Here is a 23,758-nt window from a genome sequence, read left to right on the forward strand (position 1 = left end):
ACCTAAAAAGGCAGTGTCCATTTTTAAATTGGATGCCTCAAACATTTTTCATTTGTTTCCCTCATTTCACTGTAAAACTATCAGTATTGCACACAGTATGTTGTCTTAGCAACCATACTAACTCTATAGGAACATTTGTATCATGTACCATTTATGATCTAGGTCTCTAATTCTGTATAATTCATTCAAGCACATTCATTCATTCATTCACATGAATGTGAATTCAAGCTACATATTCACACACACTCATATATATACATATATATCATAATAATCATAAACGTTTGATGTTCACAGCTACAGCAACAATGATCAGCATTGATTGAATTAATCACTGATGAGCTTTTTGTTCTATAACTCATTGTTAGCTGTTTATCTGTGATGAGTCATATGTTTGAGCTTCAGGTAGATAAACTGACAGAGACCTTCCTCTGAACTGACCCTCATTCATGTTCAACTCTCACTAAAACAATGAACCTTTGTCCTCTCTGTGCTCCCAAACAGAGGATGCAGTGAGAGCAGCTCACAGGCCAGTGCTGCAGATACTGTACGGCCAGAGGGAGTCTGCAAATAAATGCTTCAAACTTAGCTATATTCATTTGTTTTGAAAACCAGTTCATTAACGTTTGCATACACTTTACACCTTGTAAGTTTGGATTTGTATCAGCATGAGAGCAGATCCATGCTTCATCTTCTTTATGAATCCTTTATGTTTGAGGAAAAATGTCCTGTTATCCGTCTCAATCCTGTTTTTTCTATGTTTTTCCAAGCATTAAGCTTAACACTCAATCATGCTGTACAATTCACTGTTTTTTCTTTACTTGCTGCCAGAGAAGTGACACCGTTCTGGCTGACTAGGAGGTATTAACGGGTAATAAAGGAGGCAGGATATGACTAATCTGTCTGATGGATGTTTATACAAAATTTGTTATCTTAATGAGAAAATCTCAGGAGCAATGAGCAAATAATTTCTTGTTTGGCTTATTATGAAACATCTAATCCACAGTGTCATATAACTGTTTTTGACCTTGGTGTTCCCACTAAATCTTTATCATCAGCTCTTACATAAAGAACCTCTTAAGTACAACTTATACAATCACTCTCAGCCTGGGGATTGAATCAGTCCACTCTGTTGCCTGATACCATTTTCATTATTTGATTTACTTTTCCTGAGGTGTATTCAAAGAGCCAAAGTAAAGTCGGTTCAACAAGCCGTACTCTCTGTTTGATAGAGAACCAGCACACAATGCTCTCAGCTGAAACTAGCTTAAACAAACAGTGACGGGAAAAGCAAACAGTCAGAGAAAATCAGTGGAAAACACTTCAGGGGAAAAGTCATGTTTTCTAAGGTGTGATTAACTGGGAAAATTACAAATGTCAGTTGTTAGGTATTAAAATGTGGTTTGAATAACAGGTATAGTATTTTCTGTCATCTATTATCTCAGATAGTTTCCTGCAGCCAACATTTATTAATATCTCATACAACAATCCATTTCTGTACCAAAGATATGAATAATTGTCTTAACATTTCAGTGACTGAAGGCACTTCGTACTTTACATGGCACCACTCTGAACAATGAGGTTTCCATTTGGCAATAAACACATAATCATACAAACATTAAACACATGCACATAATATGTAACGGTTACATTGCATACCTTATATGAAATTATCTGCTTTGTACATATCTAACACATAACATTACGGTATAAAAATAGCACATACACTAATATTTAAGACAACAATAGTTTATGACACTTGTATAGTAGCATCTTTAAGGTTTGTTTACTGGCATCAGGAAACTTTCACTTTGGTAGAACATTCTCAATTTTCAGCACAAGAACTTCAATACGGATTAACATACTGTCCGTATTGTTAGGTAGTAACAGTGTTCACATTTATCGGTTTTCTCACCGTCAATTCAACTAAAACTAAAACCTAAAAAAACCCACTGATATAAACTTTCACAGGATCCATAAAGGTGATGTGGATCCATGTAAAAAAACAAACTGATTGCACTCAGTGATTTAAGTAATGTGGTACAAGAAACTAGATGCATAAATAATAATTCAGAAACCTGCTCTTTAGGTAATGCAGGTTTACAGAAATAGTAAATGTATTAAAGCAACATTATGTGGAAATTGGCATTTTGTGTGATTTGGCACCCCCCACAGCTTCTCATTGCAACACCACTGTCGAAAATAAAAATCCCAAGTCTGTAACAATTTGTCAGGTGCTAACCACAAACAAAATGCATTACATTATAACAATTTGTATGTTGAAGTAAACATGTATGTAACGCTGTCATCCTACCCTCTCACTGAAGTCACTGTATCATCAGAAATGATTTTGAAGCTGTTATTTAAAGGTGAAAAAGTTTCATAATGTTGCTTTGAGTATCTGAATAGACCATATTCACATGGTGGCTATTTTCCTCTGACATCACACTCAGGGTGGGAAACTAAAATGTCGTCCTGCTGACAAATTATTGTTCACAGCTTCCAGATTGATCTGCATCTTTAAAGATGATGGATATTGAAAATCCAGAAGACCATCAGGGCATATTTCGAGGGGAAACTCGACTTGATGTCCCTTCAGATTTTCACTGTTGATCCTCTTTTCAGTTGCTGATCAAACGGCCACCAAAAAGGCAAAGGAATAAAAGATCAAAAACAAATGTTGATTCAGCTTTTGAGATTATTGATACCCAGTGTAGTGTAATTAGTACACCAAGGACAGCTGAACTGATAAATCTAACAAACATTCGACTGAAAATGATCTACCAAAATGAAATTTCACTTTAAGGCTTCATCACATTTGCAGACATAAAGAGAAAAGTGACTAACTATACTTCATTTTCTTCTGTTTGAAAGCTGAAGTGACATTTCTTCATATATTTTACACTCATCAAGTGAAATCTAAACATATAGTGCAAGTACCCTGATCGAGTTCCGATAAAGTTGCTTCTAGAGAGCCAAGTAACATTGAAAACAGCATTAACACCTTGATGTTTTGTGTAACAAAACCTCTCTGGTTTTCTCAAGTGCATGGAGATCATCACTAGAGTGCACTTGCATCAAGCTTAGGAGTTTGGGAACGCAGAGGCTCGAAAGATATCGAGACAGTTCACTGTGATGAGGGCGCCGGTCAGCTGCCTCCACTGCTTGGTGGCAGGGTTTTTCATTTTGTCCAGGACCAGGTGCAGACCCTGGATCATGTCCCTGTAGCTGTCTCCATGACGCAGACTCCAGGAGTACAGGAAGTCATATGCGGGTTTCCACATCGACTGAAACACAGCGGGAAATATGGAATAAAATGCAAATCATAGTCACTAGATGTTGGAAACTCCATGACATCAGTATTATCTACTGCATTTAATTCAGAACATTGCTGCCAAGCTTTTAGCTAGGACAAGAAAAATACTTATCTTATACTTATCTAACCTAACCTGGCTCCTCGTAACTTTTAGGATGTTTTAAAAGTCCTATTACTTGTTTACAAGGTTCTTAATGGCTACATTACCAGCTCTTTGTTATATAGAGCTCCCTTATAGTCCTTCACAGGCTCTTAGATCCACTACTGCACTTTATAGTATGGTGATGATGATGATGATGATTATCATTATTATTATTATTATTATTATTATTGTTGTTGTTGTTATCATCAGTGTTGTAAAAAAATACCCAAAAGAGTAAAAGTAAACAATTATCCAATCTGATATTTATACTTTTTCTGATTACCTCAACTATTTTTCTTTGTTTTGTTTTTAATCTGATGGCCGATAAAATCATTAATCTAAAAAATGTGCTACTTTGATTCTGATCAGCATGCAATGTGCAAAGTAACTAGTAACAATACTCAAATAAAGTACAAATACCTAAAAGTGTACTGAAGTACAGTGCATGAGTAAATGTACTTACAGTAGTTAGATTCCATCACTGATTAGTATTATTATATCCATTAGTTGCTATGTAATGTGTTCAACTGACCTGGGGACCGACTTCTCCACTCTTCCCTCGGTGCGGAGCCTCATATCCTGCTATCTGAGCACTGGAGAGTTTTCCCATCTTCTCTGCAAGCTCCCTCCATCGCATTCCCAGCTCGACAGCAGTGGACAGAATGACTGTGTTCTGTATCAGCTGCGCCACAAGACTCACAGAGTCCATCCTCAACAGACCCTAAGTACAGAGATACACATCACGGAAGATCAGAAAACCATGGACAACGCAGGGAATCAAAGCATACAGTGAAACTGGGTTGCATACTTACCACCATGAGCTCATGCAGAAACTTTTTCCTGGTCTTCTCGGCGTGGCAGTCTTCCTTCAGCTTTTCCAGCACACTGGCCACTTTATCAGCCTCAGTTTCGGCGTACCTCCGTGTGATGGTGTCCAGCGACAACTTCTTGTACCCTAAAGCATCGGCGAAAGCTCTCCAGCTGGTTATGTGCTCAGTGACCAGTGTCTGGATGGCGGAGTACATGTAAGTCAGCTTCTTGAAGGGCAGCGTCATGTTGTCCAGGAGGACCTCTGTGGTGATGTGAATGCCGGTGAAGTCGATCACTTGGTCTCTGGTTATGAGCTTCATGTTTTTGCAGTGAACCAAACCGGTCCTGCCTCGGAGGAATCCGATGTACCACTCCTTCACTTTTGAGTTACCCACTGACCTCACGGTGTCTCTGGAGAGGAGAGCCACAGTGTCCCCCTTGAAATACTCCAGAAGGTAGTCTACTCGTGGCTGACGCAGAACAGACTTCAGGGCTACACCGTACCACTGTAGGTTCACAGGTCTGTCTGTGAATTTGGGGAAATCTGGAACACTTTCCTCAGGAATTGCCATTTCAATCCGCTTTTCTACCTGCCTTGACACTCGCTTTTCAGATCTGATGGGTGCCGCGGGAGGGGAAGGCACGTGGAAATGTGCAACAGTTGCAGCGTTTGATTCGTTCACTTGTAGGTCCAATTTAAAAGGAGTCATTTCTGCATTACTAGCACAAGATAAGGCAACTGGCAGATGTAAAACTGTCCCTATTTTGAGCTGACTTTGTCTCACTTCTTTCAGTTTGTCCTCAGGTTTGATTTTAAACACAGAGTCTGTGAGGCTAATGGCAACATTAAAGTTGTTCACTTTCTCTGGTTTAAAGCTGTGTTTCCCCCAAAGCTGCAGCAAAAGCAGAGGCTGGTTTTTGTTTCCTCTGCAGATGACTGAAAACGGAAGCTTCGGTGGAACATCCTCGTGACAGCAAACCACTATTACAACCTTGAATGATGGATGGATGTACCTGGGGCCATAAACTGCCACTGTGATTTGACGTTCAAGGTAATCCCACACTGATGTAGCAGGGGGCTGGATTGCAGACGCCTCCGCGACTGCAACCACATAAAAATGTGTCTTCAGATCCTGAAGCTTCATCTGCATCATGTTCTTGTGAATGTAACAGTCGTTCACTTTAACATAAGGTCCCCCTCTTTTGCTAGACACCAGCCCCACCACAGTAGTCATCACCTGACTTAACGGGTCGCTCTTCACCTTTCCAGACAGCTTAATGTCCAGAGAGATACTCTCCTTTGTGCTGATGTTGCCGAGGACCACCTCCACAAGTGGACTAATGGTTGTCACATAGTTGTTATTGAGTCCAGGAGGAGGGTCCAGCATCGCCTTCAGTGTAAATTCCTGGACCTCTCCCGGAGGAACATGGCCCTCTGGGATATGGATGCATATTTCTGATTCTGGTAACTGTACCGAGCCTCCAGCGTGGCCGATCCTGGAGATGACCTGAAAGTCTGTAGCCTGGGTCTGAGCCCACCCTGGACTCTGGCTCATCAGATTTAAGTCCAGGCATGAGCGGGTTAGCTGCCTGTGGCTCAGCCACGCCATCTTATAGGCCTCTCTGTCGTTCTTTAGCCACTCAAAATCTGGGTTCAGCACCGGCCCAGGCGGCCTGAAGCTGTCCTCCCGTTTTGGCACTTTTCTCTCCAGATCGCCCAGAATGTCTGAAGCACTTCTCCATCTCCCTGATCTGTTGCTAACTTTGTGTTTGTTTTCCAAAAAGTTCCCCACATTGCCTTCATCGGAAGACGAACTACTGGCGTCGTCATTGTTAGCGTCCAAATGCTTTTTATCATCTTGTTTTGAGTTTGCTGTGTTGGAAATGTGTTTGTCTGTGCTGCTGTGTACAATGTCATCTAAGAAAGGATTTGATCCTGACAGTTTGTTCCAAAAGGGGTTTTTTGACTGAACTGAAAGTGAGACTTCTGGCTGCAAAAGCAGTCCCTCTGGGTTCTGTGTTGTCCGTGTCCCGAATATACCTGTGAAAATATCAAAGTTTGGTTAGGACGTCTGTTAATAGCATGAGTTTATGCTTCAAAATGAGGATTTTACCGTTGAGGTTGTCACTGGCTGAAACACTGTCGTCCAGATCAATCAGTGTCCCCTCAGATCTACTCCGCATCAGACTCCCAACACGACGGAAGGACGTTGTTCTTGTGGCTGCCATGTTCTCATCTGTAAAGATAAAAACTATGTAGTTTGATATTGTTATACTATATAGTCCTTGTACCTGAAACTTTTACTTGTCTAAAAAGCTCTATTCCCTTTATTCATACCTAACATTATTCTCAGGCTGGACAATATGGCCTTAGAATAATATTGCAAAATTTGTAGGCTGTATCACGATGCATGATATGCATCTCATTGTTATACGAGTCAGGGTCAATGGGAGCGATCCTTTTTGGTTCACTATTTTCATTTTCACTGAAAAACTATTAAAATAATGATGATGTGACATTTGTTGGGGTCTGTACCAAACACGTTTTCTTACATCTGGAGAAGAAGATTTGCAGATGAGAGCATCTATGCAGCACTACAGTTCTTCATTTTAATGATGTTTTTATATACATTTGACCTTTATCAAAAAATCTCAGCTTCTGTGATTTGGATATTGCAATTTCAATAATATTTAAATTAAATGTGCAGACCTAATCTTGATATTTTGAAAAGCACTTCATAAATGCTCGGATTTGGTTCCAAAATCAAATATTACCATAATTTTGACCAAATACCTTGATATCAATATTGCTAATTACAGCAACATTTTTGATAAATAACCGTAGAAATGTGGATATAATGACTTAATGGGTAAAGGCAAGTATTAGAACAAGGAACTTGTCACTTTACTGTCAAGCAGCCTTTAAAACCAGGAAAAAACAACACTTAAGTCATATAATGATATGATATCCAATATCTAAGATGATAAGATCTCATATCACAATAACGATATAATAGTTATATTGCCCAGCACTACATTATTCCTTAATTGATGCATGGCTCCTGAAGTAAAACAGAATGACTACATAATAAACTTAACTTTCATACTCATTAATACAGCTCATCGGAACTGAAACAATTAGTCCAGAAACTGGCTCGCTGGTTTACAACAATATCAACAACTCTGTCAGTCAAGTCATTATTAAAGCAACTCACTTTATCGGATACAGCTTCTCAAAGTGGAGGAGGGGCGCCGCGTGAGTGGCAGCCTGTTACAGCAGCTCTCGCTCACCTTTGAGCTTTTTCTTCTTTTTTTATAACTTTTAGTACTTTTTAACTTTTTTTATTTACTTGACTTTGGAGCTCTTTCTCCGGGCAGTATGGAGACCAGAGTTGTTTTTATCGCTCTGGTCTTAATTCTGCTTCTTTCGCTGTTTTCCGCCGTGTCCGGGGAGCCTGTACGCGGCCCTATTGTTTACAGTAGGGATCAGCTGTTGGCCCTCAGTAGCGCTGCGGTGCCGCCGCTCGAGCGGCCTGATGTCCCGCGGGAGTTGAAGAGGAGGAGACGCGGGTGCCGTGCCGGAGCTGCCCGCCGTAGCAGGAGGAGACGCTACCGACCCATCCTCCCGTCCATCATCATGGGGAATGTAAGATCTCTCCCCAACAAGATGGACGAGCTAACGGCGCTGACCCGGCATCAGAGGGACTACCGTGAGAGCAGCATCATGGTGTTTACTGAGACGTGGCTAACGGCGCAGACCCCGGACACAGACGCTAATCTGGACGGATTTCAAATGCGGCGGGCGGACAGGACGGCAGAGAGCGGTAAGAGGAAAGGAGGAGGGCTGGCTGTGTTTGTTAATGACAGATGGTGTAACTCTGGACACATCACTGTTAAAGAGCAGGTCTGCAGTAAAGACATTGAACTTTTAGCGGTTAGCATGAGGCCGTACTTTACCTCCCGAGGGAGTTCACACAGGTGATCGTACTCGCTGTGTATATCCCCCCCTCTGCTAACGCTGATGCAGCTTGTGACGCTCTCCACTCAGTCACAAGCTCACTGCAGACACAGCACCCACAGGCCCTCTTCCTCATCTCTGGGGATTTCAATCATGCCTCTCTGTCCTCCACCCTGCCCACATTCACTCAGTATGTCACCTGCCACACCAGAGACAATAGAACACTGGACTTATTCTATGCCAACAGCAAGGAGGCATACAACTCATCCCCCCTCCCTCCCCTGGGAAGATCTGACCACAACCTGGTGCATCTCCTGCCTGTGTACAAGCCCCTTGTAAACAGACAACCAGTGGAAACCCGCACAGTTAAAGCATGGACTGAGGAGTCTGAAGAGGCTCTGAGGGACTGCTTTGACTCAACTGTGTGGGAAGAACTGTGTGTTGCTCATGGGGAGGACATCGACAGCTTAACAGGATGCATAACGGACTACATCAACTTCTGTGTTGAAAACACTGTACCCACCAGGACTGTACGGTGTTTTTCAAACAGCAAACCCTGGATTAATCCTGACATTAAGGCTCTCCTTAAGGAGAAAAAGAGGGCCTTTAGGTCAGGAAACAAGGAGGAGCTGAAGGCTGTGCAGAAGGAGCTGAGGAAGAAGATCCGAGAGGGGAAGAACAGCTACAGGAGGAAGATGGAGGTCCAGCTGCAGCAGAGTAACATCAGTGGAGTCTGGAAAAGCCTTAAAACCATCTCAGGACTGAGGAAACCAGACTCCCAGGCTGCCGGGGATCAGACGTGGGTGAACGACCTGAACCTATTTTTCAATAGGTTTGACCAGACACCCACCCCTCCCCCGGCCCATTCATCTCTGCTGCCCCCCACCACCTCTTCCCCCCCCCCTGTTTCCTGCCCCATTCTCACCTCTACCTCCCTCTCCACTGCTTTCATGTCGCAGACACCCTCCACTGCCCCCCCTGACATTCACCCACCTCCCCCACCCGACACTCAGCCCCCCTGCTCCAATCTGTCCCTCTCCACTATCCAGGTGAGGAATCAACTGAGGAAGATGAAGGTGAAGAAGTCCACGGGTCCAGACGGGATCAGCTCCAGGCTCCTCAAGTCCTGTGCAGACCAGCTGTGCAGGATTGTGGAGTACATCTTTAACATGAGCCTGAAGCTGGGAAAAGTGCCACTGCTGTGGAAAACCTCCTGTGTGGTACCAGTACCAAAGATCCCTCACCCAAAGGACTTCAACAGCTACAGACCAGTTGCTCTCACTTCACACCTGATGAAGACCCTGGAGCGGCTGGTCCTTGTCCATCTCCGCCCTCTGGTGGGTCCTTTTATGGACCCACTCCAGTTTGCCTACCAGCCTGGCATCGGAGTGGACGACGCCATCATCTTCCTCCTGGACAGATCACTGTCCCACCTGGAGCAGCCTGGAAGCACTGTGAGGATCATGTTCTTTGATTTCTCCAGTGCTTTCAACACCATACAGCCTGCACTGTTGGGGGACAAGCTGGAGCTCACGGGGGTGGACCAACACCTCACGTCCTGGATCCTCGATTACCTCACCAACCGGCCACAGTATGTGAGGACTCGGGACTGCGTGTCGGACACGGTTGTCTGCAGTACAGGGGCCCCACAGGGAACAGTCCTGGCCCCTTTCCTGTTCACCCTGTACACTGCTGATTTCTCCCACCAAACACCCCACAGCCATCTACAAAAGTTCTCTGACGACTCTGCTATCGTCGGCCTCATCAGGGACGGGGATGACGGAGCCTACAGAGAACTTATTCAGGACTTTGTGGACTGGTGCCAGCGGAACCACCTCCAGCTCAACGCCGGGAAGACCAAAGAGCTGGTGGTGGATTTCCGCAGGCGCAAACAACCCTGCATTCAGGTGAACATCCTGGGAACGGACATTGAGATGGTGACGTCTTACAAGTACCTGGGAGTTCACCTGAACAATAAACTGGACTGGACTCATCACACTGCAGCAATATACAAGAAAGGTCAGAGCAGACTCCATCTGCTGAGGAAGCTCAGGTCCTTTGGAGTGCAGGGGGCACTCCTGACTTCTTTCTATGACTCTGTGGTGGCATCAGCCATTTTCTATGGTATAGTCTGCTGGAGCAGCAGCATTTCGGCAGCAGATAGGAAGAGACTTGATAAACTTATCAAGAAGGCCAGCTCCATCCTGGGATGCCCTCTTGACCCAGTGCAGGTGGTGGGAGACAGCAGGATGATGGCCAAGCTATCATCGCTGCTGGTGAAGGAGTCCCACCCCCTACAGGCCACTATCACAGCACTGGTCAGCTCCTTCAGTGACAGGCTGATACACCCCAAGTGTGTGAAGGAGAGGTATCGCAGGTCCTTCCTTCCTGCTGCTGTCAGAGTCTACAACCAGCACTGCTCCCAGTAGACCTCACTGTGCACTGTGCAATAAAAAAACTCTGCACATATCAACACACTTTCTGGTTTGCACAAATTGGACAATTTTTTATATCCATATTTATTATTTATTGTTTGTAAATAAAAATACCAACTGTTTAAACTTACACTGTCCATATTATAAATAATAAATACTATGTCATATTGTAAATACCAATTTCATATTGTAGATATTATGTATATACCAGTTAAATTCTATTTTTTATGTCTTATTATATTGTTTATTTTTTACTTTTATTGCTGTTTAAGTGTGATACTGTCCTTTGGCTGTTGTGACAAAGAAATTTCCCCATTTGCGGGACAAATAAAGGAATTCTGATTCTGATTCTGATATGACTATTTTCTGATTTTTATAGTCTTCAATCATCTTTAATCTTTTGGACTGTTGTTTGGACAAAACAAGCAATTTGAACAAGTGATTAGTAGAGATTGCGATTAGTGTTTTTCATTACTTCCTATTTTCATTTTAAAAGAGATAAATCAAGAAAATATCAAGCAGACAAATCGATTCAATACAAGTAATTGTTAGTTGCAGCTAGGGCTCAGTAATATATCAAGAGACTATATACTGTGTTTGATTTTGGATGTCGTAGTGTTGTCATTTCCTTGTTTTAAGGGCTGCATTAGTAAAGTAATGTCATTTTCTGAACTTACCAGACTGTTCTACTTGTTCGAATACTTTACCCTCACCCACTTAGTTATATCCACATTAATGATGATTATCAAAAATCTGATCGTGTTAACACTTTGTCAAAGTACCAGTTGTCATCCCTACAACATTGTTGCATCATCGATAACAAGGTAATTGGTCAAAAATATTGTGATATTTGATTTTATGCTTTTGAGGAGCTTTCAGAATAGCGAGATATATATCTTGTATCCAGTTATAGTCTAAAATATTGCAATAATAATTTTTGAGCATATTTCCCAGCCCTGGTTGCAGCCCAGAACTTATCAATAAGCAGACTTATATTTTGAAATGTTGTGACACATGTCAACAACAGCTACCTCCACAGTAAAAAGGCATGTGAGTGAAGTTATTGTTGTGTCTCAGCTATGTTTCTCTCAGCACCGTGAGCCTGAGGGCTTTCCGCAGGGCTTCCTGTGTCTGACAGAAACTGTTCCAAAAGAGGGAATAAAGACTGAACTCTTCTGTCTGTCACTTGTTTGTGTAAAGGGACTCTACCCATTCATGACTTGTCACAGTGAGTCAGTCATCAATAATGTGGTTTCTTACACCAGTGCACAAAAACAGGTTGGTCTTGTCAAGCCTATGACACAGTAGCCGGTTCTCTCAGGGCTTGAAAAAGAGCAACACCACTGTACTACTGACAGTAAACATGTCTATAATACTACAAGACAGGCTCATTTCATTCACACTGTGCTGTGATTTCTATAGTAGAGCAACCTTTCTTGCTTTATAAACTGTTCTGATCACAATCTTGTGTATGTTTGGTTCATTTGGTCACACTGAATCAGCTGAAGGTATTCTCAAACATTCACTAATAATCCACACACCCAGCAGCACAGAGTCAGAGCTCCAGCTTCCCTAACCACAGCCACACTGACAGCCACCAGCCTCTCAACAGGTGTGTACACTCTGTAGTTACATATGAATAAAGCACTTCCTATTAATGAAAAGCAGAGAAGAGCGAAAACCACCAAACACGAGAAAAAGAGAGCAAAGTTTGAGCTCACCGTCGTCATGAGATGGTTGTAGTTTTTCTTCAGCGCGTTGGCAGAAAAAGAGGCCAGTCCACTATCATTTACACTCCTCTTGCAGGGCGTATCTGTGAAAGTCGGCCTCCTCAGGTTACAGCAGCTCTGTTTGCTCTCAGGCACCACGGAGCATTTTGGGACTGGGAGTTTAAAACAATGCAGGAGCACCGGAGGAGGAGTGGCCTCTCGTGGGGTTGGCCACTACAATACCCAGCGTGCACCTGTGTGTTTACGCACGCGGCTTGCAACACCTGAAACTGAGCGATACCTGCGGTTTCGACAGGAGTGTGAGGTTAGAGATAAGAAAAGGGCTGCAAAAACATGCTAGCACTCAGGCTGAAGGTTAGTTATTCGACGAGGAAACATACAAGAAGCCCCTCAGTTAGCATTTAGCTTGAAATTAAAGTACAACTGTTTACATTGATAAAGCTTATACAGTCCAAACAGCAGTGGGAGGGCTAGGCAACAAAAGCAGGTGCTATTAAAAGTGTTATTGTATATAATAAGCCAGAAATAACTTCTTCTTCTTCTTCTTCTTCTTCTTCTTCTTCTTCTCATTCTTCTCCTTCTTCATCTCCTTCTTCTTCCCCTCCTCCTTTCAGTAGCTTAACAGGTTTTTATTGATTTAACTGTGTCATTGTCACTGTTGTTGGTGAGTGACTGTAGATCAAAATCCCAAAATGAGTTTAGAGGTTAATCTCATCATGTTATCTCACTGAACAGGTAGCACACATCCACGGTGATGAAAGCCTGAATAGATCATAAACTGAGACTTTTCCTTCTCATTTGATCTGTATAGAAGTAATATACAGAGAGACTATTATGTGTGATATTTGCATGTTGAGGTCTATAAAAGAAAAGTTATGACCTCAGCTTGTTTGAGAGGTGAACTGTTTGTTCTGCAGCTGACGAACATCTATGTTAAAGTTGAAATGCTCGATCAGACCTCTGGTGATCTTTGGGTGAAGGCCCTGGCATCCAAAGGCAGCAAGTTCTCCAGGAATGCAACTAAGCACTCTTGAGTAGATTATGAATTTTCATGTAACAAATATGGTCAGTGACTGCTGCAGTGGTCTGGACTTAAGCATGACTAATTAACCTCCGCCGACACAAGGTTAAAGTGTTTTATAATTCTGCACAACAACCATCGATTGTTGAAAATGTGAGCAGTTTTGTTTTGAAGCTAAATGTCATGGTAATGGTGGCGTCACCTACTTATCATGATATGAAACAAAACAGGCACAATCTGCATACCTCCCACACTCCACCAGACACACAGTTTCACACAGTCGCAGTAATTAAATTATCAGCACTGAGTCAGATTATTACGTGTCAAGAAACAAAAGACACATAGGTGAGTAAATTCTGCTCTCTTGTGGCTGTTTTGAGAATATCAATGGGATTTTTTGTTTTTAATGTATTTTTACTTTCAACAAATCTCATGAGAAGACAAAACCATCTACTGCCTCTGTATCCAAAGCCTCGTATAGATTATTTCTCTGCGACTCACAGTTGCATTGTTCTCCAAAAACAAAAAATACATATATGTTGTGCTTTACTCCTGTCTGAACAGCGTTTCCTAAAAACTACAGCCGGCAGCTGTTTATGGAAATTACTGAGCCTGTTTTAAAAGTAGATTGGAGAAGTCAAAGAGTGTTGAAAGACACATTGTGGTGATGTTTTTTTTTACATTTAATAAGTTTAGAATAATTACAGACTCCTTTTACAAAATAGACTTTTTTCATTAAAGTCATTTTGAAATGTCACGCCAACAAAGCACAGGTGTAAATAAGAAAAGTAATGATGGACAAATTCCATTCAGCTGCTTCAGTTTCACTGTCACGCTGTCATAAGCCATCGTTAATGTAATGTAGTAACACCTGTGCTTTTCATACTCTGACAGGTCAAAATGTCTGCTGTGAAAAGGGCCTGTCACTCATGGTAAGATGTGTTTTGTAAGGTACAATTCAATGAAATTGTTCCAGTAAATGTTCATATTCTTTGTGTTAGATCCACTGGCAGGCCCATACTGGAAATTAAGATTAACTGTAATTCTTTAAGCTTTTTACAACCACAAGACATCGTTATTTCAGTCTAAAGAGAGACACTACAGATGAAAACATAATTTTTCATGCACTTGTCAATTTTGAGACTTTGGTATATGTTGCTTCCATGTCTTCTTCCAGACTAGTGGAAAGAAAACATCCAACGTGCACAATTATGTGTTTAATCTAGTTCAGATTTCTGTTCTGGACATTTATGCAAATTAAAGCATGTTACATTAGTGTTTTTCAGCCATGTCCCTGGTGGCCCCCCTGCCCTGCACGTTCTAGATGTTTCCCTGCTCCAACACACCTGATTCAAATGATAAGCTCGTCATCAAGATCTGATAACAACCCATTCATTTGAATCAGGTGTGCTGGGAAACTTCTAAAACATGCAATGCAGGGGGGCCACCAGGAACAGGATTGATAACACTATGTTAGATAATGCCTCATTTTTATATTCAGACATAACATATTAAAGAACTTATAAACAATAATTATCTTAACATGATGATCAACTGGGGAAGTTTCATGGTGATATCTATTTGTTAGAAGTTTTAGTGTTTTTTCTTAAAAGAACCGCTTTTTCTTGATACAGTTAAAAGATTGCTGAATTTTTTGTGGAACACATGATATGTGTTCACATTTGTCTTTTTTTGCAGCAAACTAGATTTGAAGTTCATTTTGTGTGTTTGTTCAGGTGAAATGACTTTGTGAGTCACAACTGTGGAATTCCTCGGACATTTCACGTTCAGGAGCAGACGTCAACAAACCCTGCTAATTGCAATTTGCATAGAAGCAGCTTCATAAATGAATTTAGGCGTTTAGGAGTTGACGGAGAACTGCTTTACAAAGCCATTTTGATAATAGAAAATAATGGCATGCATCGTAATCGAGTTAAGAATAAGATATATTGGATTTATAAAACTCATTGGCTCCAATCTAGAAATGGTGCCTGAAACTTGCATGTTTGTGCCACTTGGTGGAGCCATTTCTCTACCCTTTTTATACCATTTGATCAGACCTCAGTGGTTTTTACTCTAAATCCACTGAGTTCAGAAGTTTCTTCTGTTTTTAGATTTGCACCAATACAACAAGTAAGAAACTTTCCTCATACACTAAGGCAGAAGCAATAATGCAGAATTTTTTTAAATTTTGTGAAACTCGGTTTACAGTGTACTCTAACTATGACAACTATAAAATGTGCACAAGACTGCACTGAGCTGCATGTAAGATCTTTGATGGCCAAAATAAAGTCTACTCATTTCTTCTTATGGAGCCGTAACATCAGTGTAACCTTGCCATTCTTGATTCGTCTGATGATTGTTTTCACAATCAGTCAATCACTGAATCCATAAAACACCAGAAAGAAATTGAAAAAGGTCTATCCCCAGAGTTGATGTCTTGTCAAACCAAAAATCCAAAACCAAAGCAATTAAAGCAGTAAACACTCATATCTGAACAGCGGAAACCATCAAATTCTGCCACTAATTGAGTAATTAAGCATTTGTCACAGCTCTCATTGTGATATTTGATGCCACAGATCTTCAGTACATATTAAAGTATCCATTGGTATTGCAGTGACAGGAAAGCTTTGGTAAACCTGTTTTTGAAGGTTTATACATTTGGCTATAGATGATGCTGGCTCAGGACTTACCTGCTGCAGGAACCTTCATCCTGACTGGAGCAGTCTGTCACTTTGTTGTTAAAAATGATTGGGGTTGGTTTCATAAGGAAACTGGCTGCATTTAATGGGATCATGTTGTTTAATCTCAACTCACTTTAAGGATTTTAAGGGGGATCACCCTGATATGTTTGTCTCTCTTCCACTGACAGTGTCCCCTCAGAAGTTTGCTCGATCCTGTAGCGTACTGACATTTATTTTATCGACACAGACGTTAAATCTGGAGAACCAGCAGAGCTTCTCTCAGCGAGGTTCTGTCTGTAGGTATTCCACTCAGTGATCAGACAGGTGAAACACCACCTGTGACGTGACTGAATCTAAATTGCATTGTATAAGGGCACCCCTTGTCAGTGTTGCAGCAATTACTGTTAATTATTTTGACTAACCTCTTAACCTTGTCAAATTGCCTTTCCCAGGAGATTGGTTGGTTTGATGACAATGACAGTGCGGTTGGTGGTTTTAAACCACAAAATTGGCCACAGATGCATCATCGGTGAGAGGTGCCACCGCAGCACTATGATTTGCTGGTAGAGCTAGAAAACCCCAATATATCTCATTATATCAACAGCAGCTGGCATTTCCATGAAGGCTCGGTCAAGATCGTGATTCAACTTGAATTTTATTAACCTCAAAATCACTGATATATCCAAGTGTCTTTGTGTAGGATGATATTAATTCTCTTTCATGTTTCTAGGTGACTGGACCAAAGCTGTGTTTGGCTGCAAACATGCTGTGTGCTCTGACCATAGCTGTTATCGTGGCCTTCATCCACAGTTGGCAGCCACCCTCTTCATCCTGGCATGTGCGCCCATCCTCTCTGAGGCCAACTTCATTCAAATGAGGGTAGCAGCGGCGGGACATTCCTCTGAGGACCAGGTGATGCTGCAACAGTCTGTGAGGGTGTTAATAACACCGAGCCATGCACCCTAAGGCGTTTTTATTACTGATTTTTTTTTTGACTGTTTATGTTTCACTCATCTGTCGAGGCAGGTAGAAACTTTAAGACAGAAAATGATGTCTTCTCTCAAATGTGTAAAGTGAAATATAACAGTGCATTTTGATATCAGTTTATGGATCCAGTCTAATGTATGTTTAGGAAAAATATTTACTATTTTTGAAACTACCCACTACTTTGTCAATGATGTGGTCTCTGAAATAAACAAAACAACTAATATATCATACTTCTCGCTAAAGGGAGAACTTAAGTTTTCCTCACAGTCCACTTTGAGTTGTGAACAGTTTTTTAAAACCTGTAAGTAAACATGGCACCTAACAGCCGTCTCTACCTTCAGCTTAAACTCTGGTTGTCATTACTGATTTTTTGTGAATATTGAAAAAGAAGCAGTGGTGGGAAGTACATTTACTCAAGTACTGTACTTAAGTACAATTTAAAGGTACTAGTACTTCACTTTCATATCTCATTTACTCAATAACTTAAGTTAGTTACTTTCTAAACTTAGATTTTTAATATAATTAATCATTATAGAATAGACTTTCTAGCAGTGAAATGTAAAATGTAATTAATGAATGCAACATTAAGATGGTGAACACATTAATGCATCAATAATTATAAAATTAGACTTTCACTTTTCGTACTTTAAGTATATTTTGATGCTAATCCTTCTGTAACTTTACTCATCTGTGGCCTTATATGACTCTATAACTTGATCCCAAATGCCAGAGTGCTTCAGTGACCCAGAGAAGGCAGAATTTCTACAGTCACAGCCCATCTGCAGCGCTATTTTAGTATTTTAACCTGAACTTGCTTGGTTTTACTTTTAACTTTGACTTTTTCCCTTGCAGTGTTTACAGCTTGACTGCTCCATTGCAGAACACGTATAAACAGAGGAGAGGAGGCAGGAGAAGAGGATAGTGGGACTAGCTGCAGCCTCGTGACGACGCTTGGAAATGTTTGTGTGTTTAAGAAGATACAAGTTCACGGTGTCATCATGGGCCGTTTTCAGGACTTCTAACAGTCGAACAGTGTGTGGTGCTGGATGTCCTAATGTACTGCAACAAAATGAACAGCGTCTGTGTTGGAGAGCAAGAGGCTGTAAGTACTTTATCTTAGATTACTAATTTACTCATTATTTCAAACATTTTTAAGCATTATTAGTGACTACATGAAGTTCTTATTATCCTTACAAGCCAGTGGTGCATCAACACTGACTGACGCACATCTGAGCCAGACCTGTGGCAGTGTGTGATTCAAAAACATCAGGTGGGTGAACCAATTCTTGTGATCATCTTATGTTAATGTCCTTACATGTCTGGTAATGTGGAAAAAGTCCTTAATGTTCATATTGGCTGAATTTAGTGAACTTTTACTCTCAGAGTACTGCAAAAAGTACTGAAATACTGAAAAAGTAGTGAAATAAGAGAACACCGAACCACACATTTCTCAGGCACAAGACTGGATCAAAGTTGGACTTTAAACTGCTGTTGGTTGATAAATGCGCTAGATGGCGCTACAAAGCTGTGCGTAAAAAGCAGTCCAACAGAAGTTTGAAAGATGCTGGCTTTAGTTCACTCTTCACGATAAACCCAAGAGACAGAAATCAACAGCACTAGTTCAGTATATAATAATAACTAGAATAGCCGATATTTTCCATGTTTAATTTTTTTGTTCAACAGTCTAGAGGTTCTGGACGTCAGTGCGCACACTTGGATGTGGCTTTAGGTGCGTAAAATATAATGCATAAAAGCTCCAGAAACGACAATAAATGTTTTTAAAATAGGAATAAGTGGAGATATATATTATGCGTTGTAACTGAGAGGAAACAGAAAATCCAAACTGCTTGCTTAAATGAGAAGGGGGCCAATTGTGTGATCTTAGACAGTGATTTAAACCCAAATATACATTATTACGAAATAATAGAAAAAGAATAGTGAATAAGGATTAAAACAAATGTAAATAAATAAATGCAAATTGTAGTTTATGAAAGTTTAAAGTGATAATTTAGATTTTTTTTTAGTAAAAAGACAAGTGATTTAGTCAAACTTGTAATCAAGTCAGATTCAACCTAAAGGGGAACAAGACTCCTCGCCACAGAATGACCTTTTCTGGAAACTGTATTTCACTATTTATATATTTACAGACTGCTGTTAGTAATGTAAACATTTATCTGTAAACATTAAAACCTACTGCGCATTTATTCACAACACTATTTTGAATCGACAGCAGGTTTCCGCTGAAAGTTTGATTACAAAGGAAAAAAAACTTCGAATATACATTTTCGGATTTTTGGGAAAAAATACAAATCAAACCCAAAGAAAATATAACAGGACGTACATCTGGAAATACAACAATTAACGTGATGTGTAAAGTATCATACAACTATTAAATGCTATAAAGTGTGTGTGTAAATGTGATCAGGGGTCTTTGACCTGCGTTGACTCCGGGCTCAGACAAGTCTGAAGTTTTCGTTTTCACGCTCAACAGAAAAATGGACATTTAACTGGGAATAATTAAATTTCGCCTGAATTTTAATTCCTATAACTCTGCTTTTTTAATTTTATTTTTTCTGCAGCAGACGTTCCGTTTAATTGTTTAATTTTACTATCAAAATTTAAATTAATTTCTGGGTGAGGCCTCGATCTCGCTGCAGGCCCTTTTCCCTCACCCTGGCCTGAAAAACGTGTAAAACCCACCAGCTGCACACGGAGGTCACCTGTATTATTTCACAGTCATGATTTAGAAAATAAAACATAACATGTTTAAATATAAAATGACAAACTCGAGACTCTCAGGTCAGCCGTGGAAAAGGATTTCTCTCGACTCAACAACCAAACAAACTGAGTCGATCTTCTGAATTCATACTGACTTTATTGAGTGGCTCACATAAAAAGCCATTCTCGGAGGAAGAGAGGAAAAAAAATATCATTGTAAAATTAAAACCACTTTACAACATGCTTGCTTAAATTAAATGAGTGGGTAAAACAGTAAATGATTTCAAAACCTTACAAATAAATTCAAAGTGCGCCTAATGATAGACCCCTAAATACAAGAAAACTCGTGGTTAAATATAACTCCCCACAATACATTTTCATATCATGTCAAAGAAAAATCAAAGTACATTTCCGTATATTTTTCAAATATTTACTAGAGTCCATATACAACTAGAAATACCTATACAAAATCGTCTCCTGGACAAATACATTACTCACCTTTACATCGGGCTGTAATTATTCTAACCTACATTTCTCATTATTTACAACACATTTTGCAGCGAAGTGAAGCTAAAGTAACCTCACTGCTTACAAACTTGGCGCACGTACTGTAGGCTGTGGAGTGAATAAGCAATATGTGACATGAACCTACAACTGCTCCTGCGTTATGACGGGATCAGACGGATAAAAAGGAAACTATCCCCAGCCCACATCTCCGCGTACTCTACAGGTATCTGCCCGTCCGTCCGTCCGTCCGTCCACAGGGACAAACATGAACAACATCTCCTGCCCGATAATAAAGTGCCACAGTTTGGTTTCTGAACAACATGTATGACAGCAGTAGCACGACTTTTTGCAGGCCTACATTTTTCACAGCAGTGTTTTTCTTTCTAATGTTTGCGTCTCGCACCCTGGGATATAAAACATCAAGGGAGAATCCAGGACAAAAAGAAGTTTCTGTCCTGTCCCAGTGCGCAGTCCACAATAACTTGATTACACTTTCACGCCGCGGATGTATTAATGAGAAGTTTCTGATGGCACAGCTATGAAATTATGCAATTAGTAGTCTTAAACACTTGGAAAAAGTCAAAGAAACGTATAGGCCTATTTTCTCATTAAATGGCGACACTCATGATGAAGCATACACCAAAGTATGTCCACTTTCAAGTCCTCTCGGACAAATTTCACAACAACACTGTGTTGTTTGACAGTTTTTTTTTGTTTGTTTTACTTCACTGAGGGGAGCTTTAGAGGCCGTTCATGCCTACTCCCTGGGTTGACTCAGGTGGGTGCAACAGGTCGGGGGAATGGCACGGAGGGCTCCCCGGCGCGCTGTGCTCGCTGTCGGTGTCGCTCCCCCTCTTCCCTCCGCTGCCCCCGGAGCCAGAGCCGGCGGATCCTCCGGCGCTGTGAGTTTTTACATGTTTACTCAGGTGATCGCTCCGCATAAATCTCTTGTTGCACACCGGACAGGCGAATCTTTTCTCGCCGGTGTGTGTGCGTAAATGTCGCTGGAGCTCGTCGGAGCGCGTGAACCTCTTCCCGCAAAAGAGCCAGTTGCACACAAACGGCCTCTCGCCGGTGTGCCACCTCAAGTGCGCCTTTAGGTGAGACGTTTTCCCGTAAACCTTCCCACAGCCGGGGATGTGACAGCTGTGGAGACCTTTTCTCCGGAGGCTGGCGCCCGCCGGTCCCAGTCTCTCCGCCTCCTGGCAGTTCGGACAGTCGCAGGTGGCTCTGCCCGAGTAGCGCCGGGCAGATGACCTCGGGGACCCCGCTAAAGACGCAGGTGGACCCCCGGAGAGCATAGTCCCCCCCGCCCCGGCTAATGGAGAGGGGCTCGTGTCCGGATAAGAGGATAACACCGGCTTGAAACCGTCCATCAGGTGCTGGCCGGTTGTCAACAGGTGTGGAGAGGGACTTGTACTGAAAGCAGAGTGACTTAAACTCGAGTAATCAGAATTATATCCGCCCAGAGGAGAGTGCAAGGAGGTCTGGAGTCCACCGGAATGTAAGGACGTTTGTAGTGCTGCTCCGTTAGGGTTCTGAACATCAATCCATCCCGCTCCCACATCCCACCACGCAGAGGCTCCGGTGGTTCCGACCTCTCCTGTCGGGATACCGGGATGGGACGATTTGAACCAGGACTCGTAGGGATGCGCAACGCTCATCCTCGGATAGATGCCCTGCAAACTGTCCACTGAGGTGTGCACCTTCGAGATGAAGACCGGCTGGTGGCTGGACTCTTGGGAGCTGCTCGAAACCGAGGCTTGGAAAACAGAATAATCGTTTCCGAAGTGTGAACTAGATGAGGTACCAGACGTGAGGGAGAAGGCACTGGATCCGGGGGAGCTGTTGGTGCCGAAAGAGTCCGAGATGCCGGCTCCGTTACGGGACACCCCGAAGCCGGACAGGCCGGATCCGAGGCTGCAGCTGCTCGCGGCGGCTCGTTTCCACGGGTGGAAGCCTTTTCCAAATGACGAGGAATTATCCGAAATTGCGGACGGTGAAGGGCTCGGACTCCCTATTTTGTTGCATGTTGCAGCTAACATGGCTAAAGGAGTCGATCCTAACCTCGGCTCCTCCTGAAAAGCACAAGAAAACAAGCTGTAAGTGACCGATCAGCGCCAACAAGTCTAACAGGTTCAGTGCAGAGATTTCTATGCGGGGGAAGTTGTTTCCCCAGCTCGAGCGGAAAAGCTCACATATTTTTTGAAAAGTTTTGTAAATGATTACAGTAGAGTATTATCGCCTCCTACCTGGACGAACAGAAAGTAGACAAGTGAAATGCGACACACAGCGCTTACAAATGCATGCCAAACAGGGAAACGTGCGTGTTTTGAGCAGCAGGACAAACTTAGATCCCGTCTACAGAGCCCCGGCTCTCAGCTGAAAATATAACCGAAGCACTGCCTTTGCTGCTACTTTGCGGACTGCTGTAAGTTTAATCCCCCTCCGCCGGACAATGACAAGAACTAATTAAACCAGTAAGAAAGTCCTTTTCGACTCACCCCTAGAAGTGAAGTTGCCATCACACAAAAACACTGCCCTCCTCAGAGGATCTTTTTATATTTATGAATCAGAGCACTGTTTTTTTAGAGGTGTGCAATACAATGATGTGTTCCGCCCATTCTTCCACAATTGTAGGCTCCTCTCCGGCTTTGAAGTGCCGCTGTGACACGGGCGACCAATCAGCGGCTCCGTCCCGCCGCACCGCCACATACTACCGTGAGGTCATCAATAGAGCGCCTCAGACAGCTCTCCACCCTCCTCCTCCACCCACCCCGCCGCCCCCTCCATAATAAAAGACAGCGGAAGGAAGGTAAAGTTAAATGAGAGTGAATTAGGAAGGAGGAATTAGGGGGCCACTTATTGAAATTTTACAGAACATCACGTTCCATAAATTTGGAGAAAGCGGAGCGATGATGATGTAAATAAATAACAAAAAAAAAGGGTCGGTGGAGTTTCACCAGAGGAGAAGCAGCAGCAGCAAAGGACAAAACATCAGCATAACACTGTCAGTAAAATCAAACACGCATTTAAGTTCAATTTCGCGTTTTCTTTGACTTTGGTTCTTCTACAGCAGCTCTAAAAGTTTCTAAAACTCCTTTTTCCAAATATAAACGTGCGTAAAAGTCGAAAAGTGGGTCAACTCCACTTCATCCTGCGCGCGCGCGTGTGTGTGTTTACAGATTTCAGCTGGACCTTATATTTTAGATATATTTTATTTTATTAAAAAATAAATAAAATAAAAAGAAACTCATGTTTTTGCATTTGACTCGTGTTAGAAACTTCTGGCTCTGGTATAAATCCCCCCGCGGGCTTTTTCTTTTTTTTTTTTTTCTACATGTTTTAACTTCTTAAGAGTTAATATACACAAACTATTACACGACACACAGAGGCTGCTTTGTTCAGATCGTAGACCTATATTACACCGTCTCAAACTTTGACATTACT

The 23,758-nt window shown here is 41.9% G+C and overlaps 2 protein-coding genes across 3 annotated transcripts; both read right to left on the reverse strand.

The window, feature by feature from the left end:
- Window positions 1–1,369: 1,369 nt before the first annotated feature.
- Window positions 1,370–12,501, reverse strand: macc1 (MET transcriptional regulator MACC1). The gene is made up of 5 exons (XM_084356546.1): window positions 12,383–12,501; window positions 6,383–6,505; window positions 4,271–6,309; window positions 3,991–4,179; window positions 1,370–3,287 (listed from the first exon to the last, which is right to left on the reverse strand). The coding sequence occupies exons 2-5, from the start codon at window positions 6,495–6,497 to the stop codon at window positions 3,084–3,086; spliced, it is 2,547 nt and encodes an 848-aa protein (XP_084212672.1). The 5' UTR covers window positions 6,498–6,505; window positions 12,383–12,501; the 3' UTR covers window positions 1,370–3,083.
- Window positions 12,502–19,938: 7,437 nt separating this feature from the next.
- Window positions 19,939–22,910, reverse strand: sp8b (sp8 transcription factor b). 2 transcript variants are annotated; one of them, XM_084357154.1, is made up of 2 exons: window positions 22,813–22,910; window positions 19,939–22,386 (listed from the first exon to the last, which is right to left on the reverse strand). In XM_084357154.1, the coding sequence occupies exons 1-2, from the start codon at window positions 22,831–22,833 to the stop codon at window positions 21,049–21,051; spliced, it is 1,359 nt and encodes a 452-aa protein (XP_084213280.1). In that variant the 5' UTR covers window positions 22,834–22,910; the 3' UTR covers window positions 19,939–21,048. The 2 variants fall into 2 exon arrangements, with proteins under 2 accessions (XP_084213280.1, XP_084213281.1); XM_084357155.1 differs by lacking the exon at window positions 22,813–22,910 and adding an exon at window positions 22,561–22,715.
- Between the last annotated feature and the right edge of the window lie 848 nt (window positions 22,911–23,758).

Source organism: Pagrus pagrus, assembly GCF_965226575.1.
Source record: "Pagrus pagrus genome assembly, chromosome: 7".
NCBI lineage: Eukaryota > Metazoa > Chordata > Actinopteri > Spariformes > Sparidae > Pagrus > Pagrus pagrus.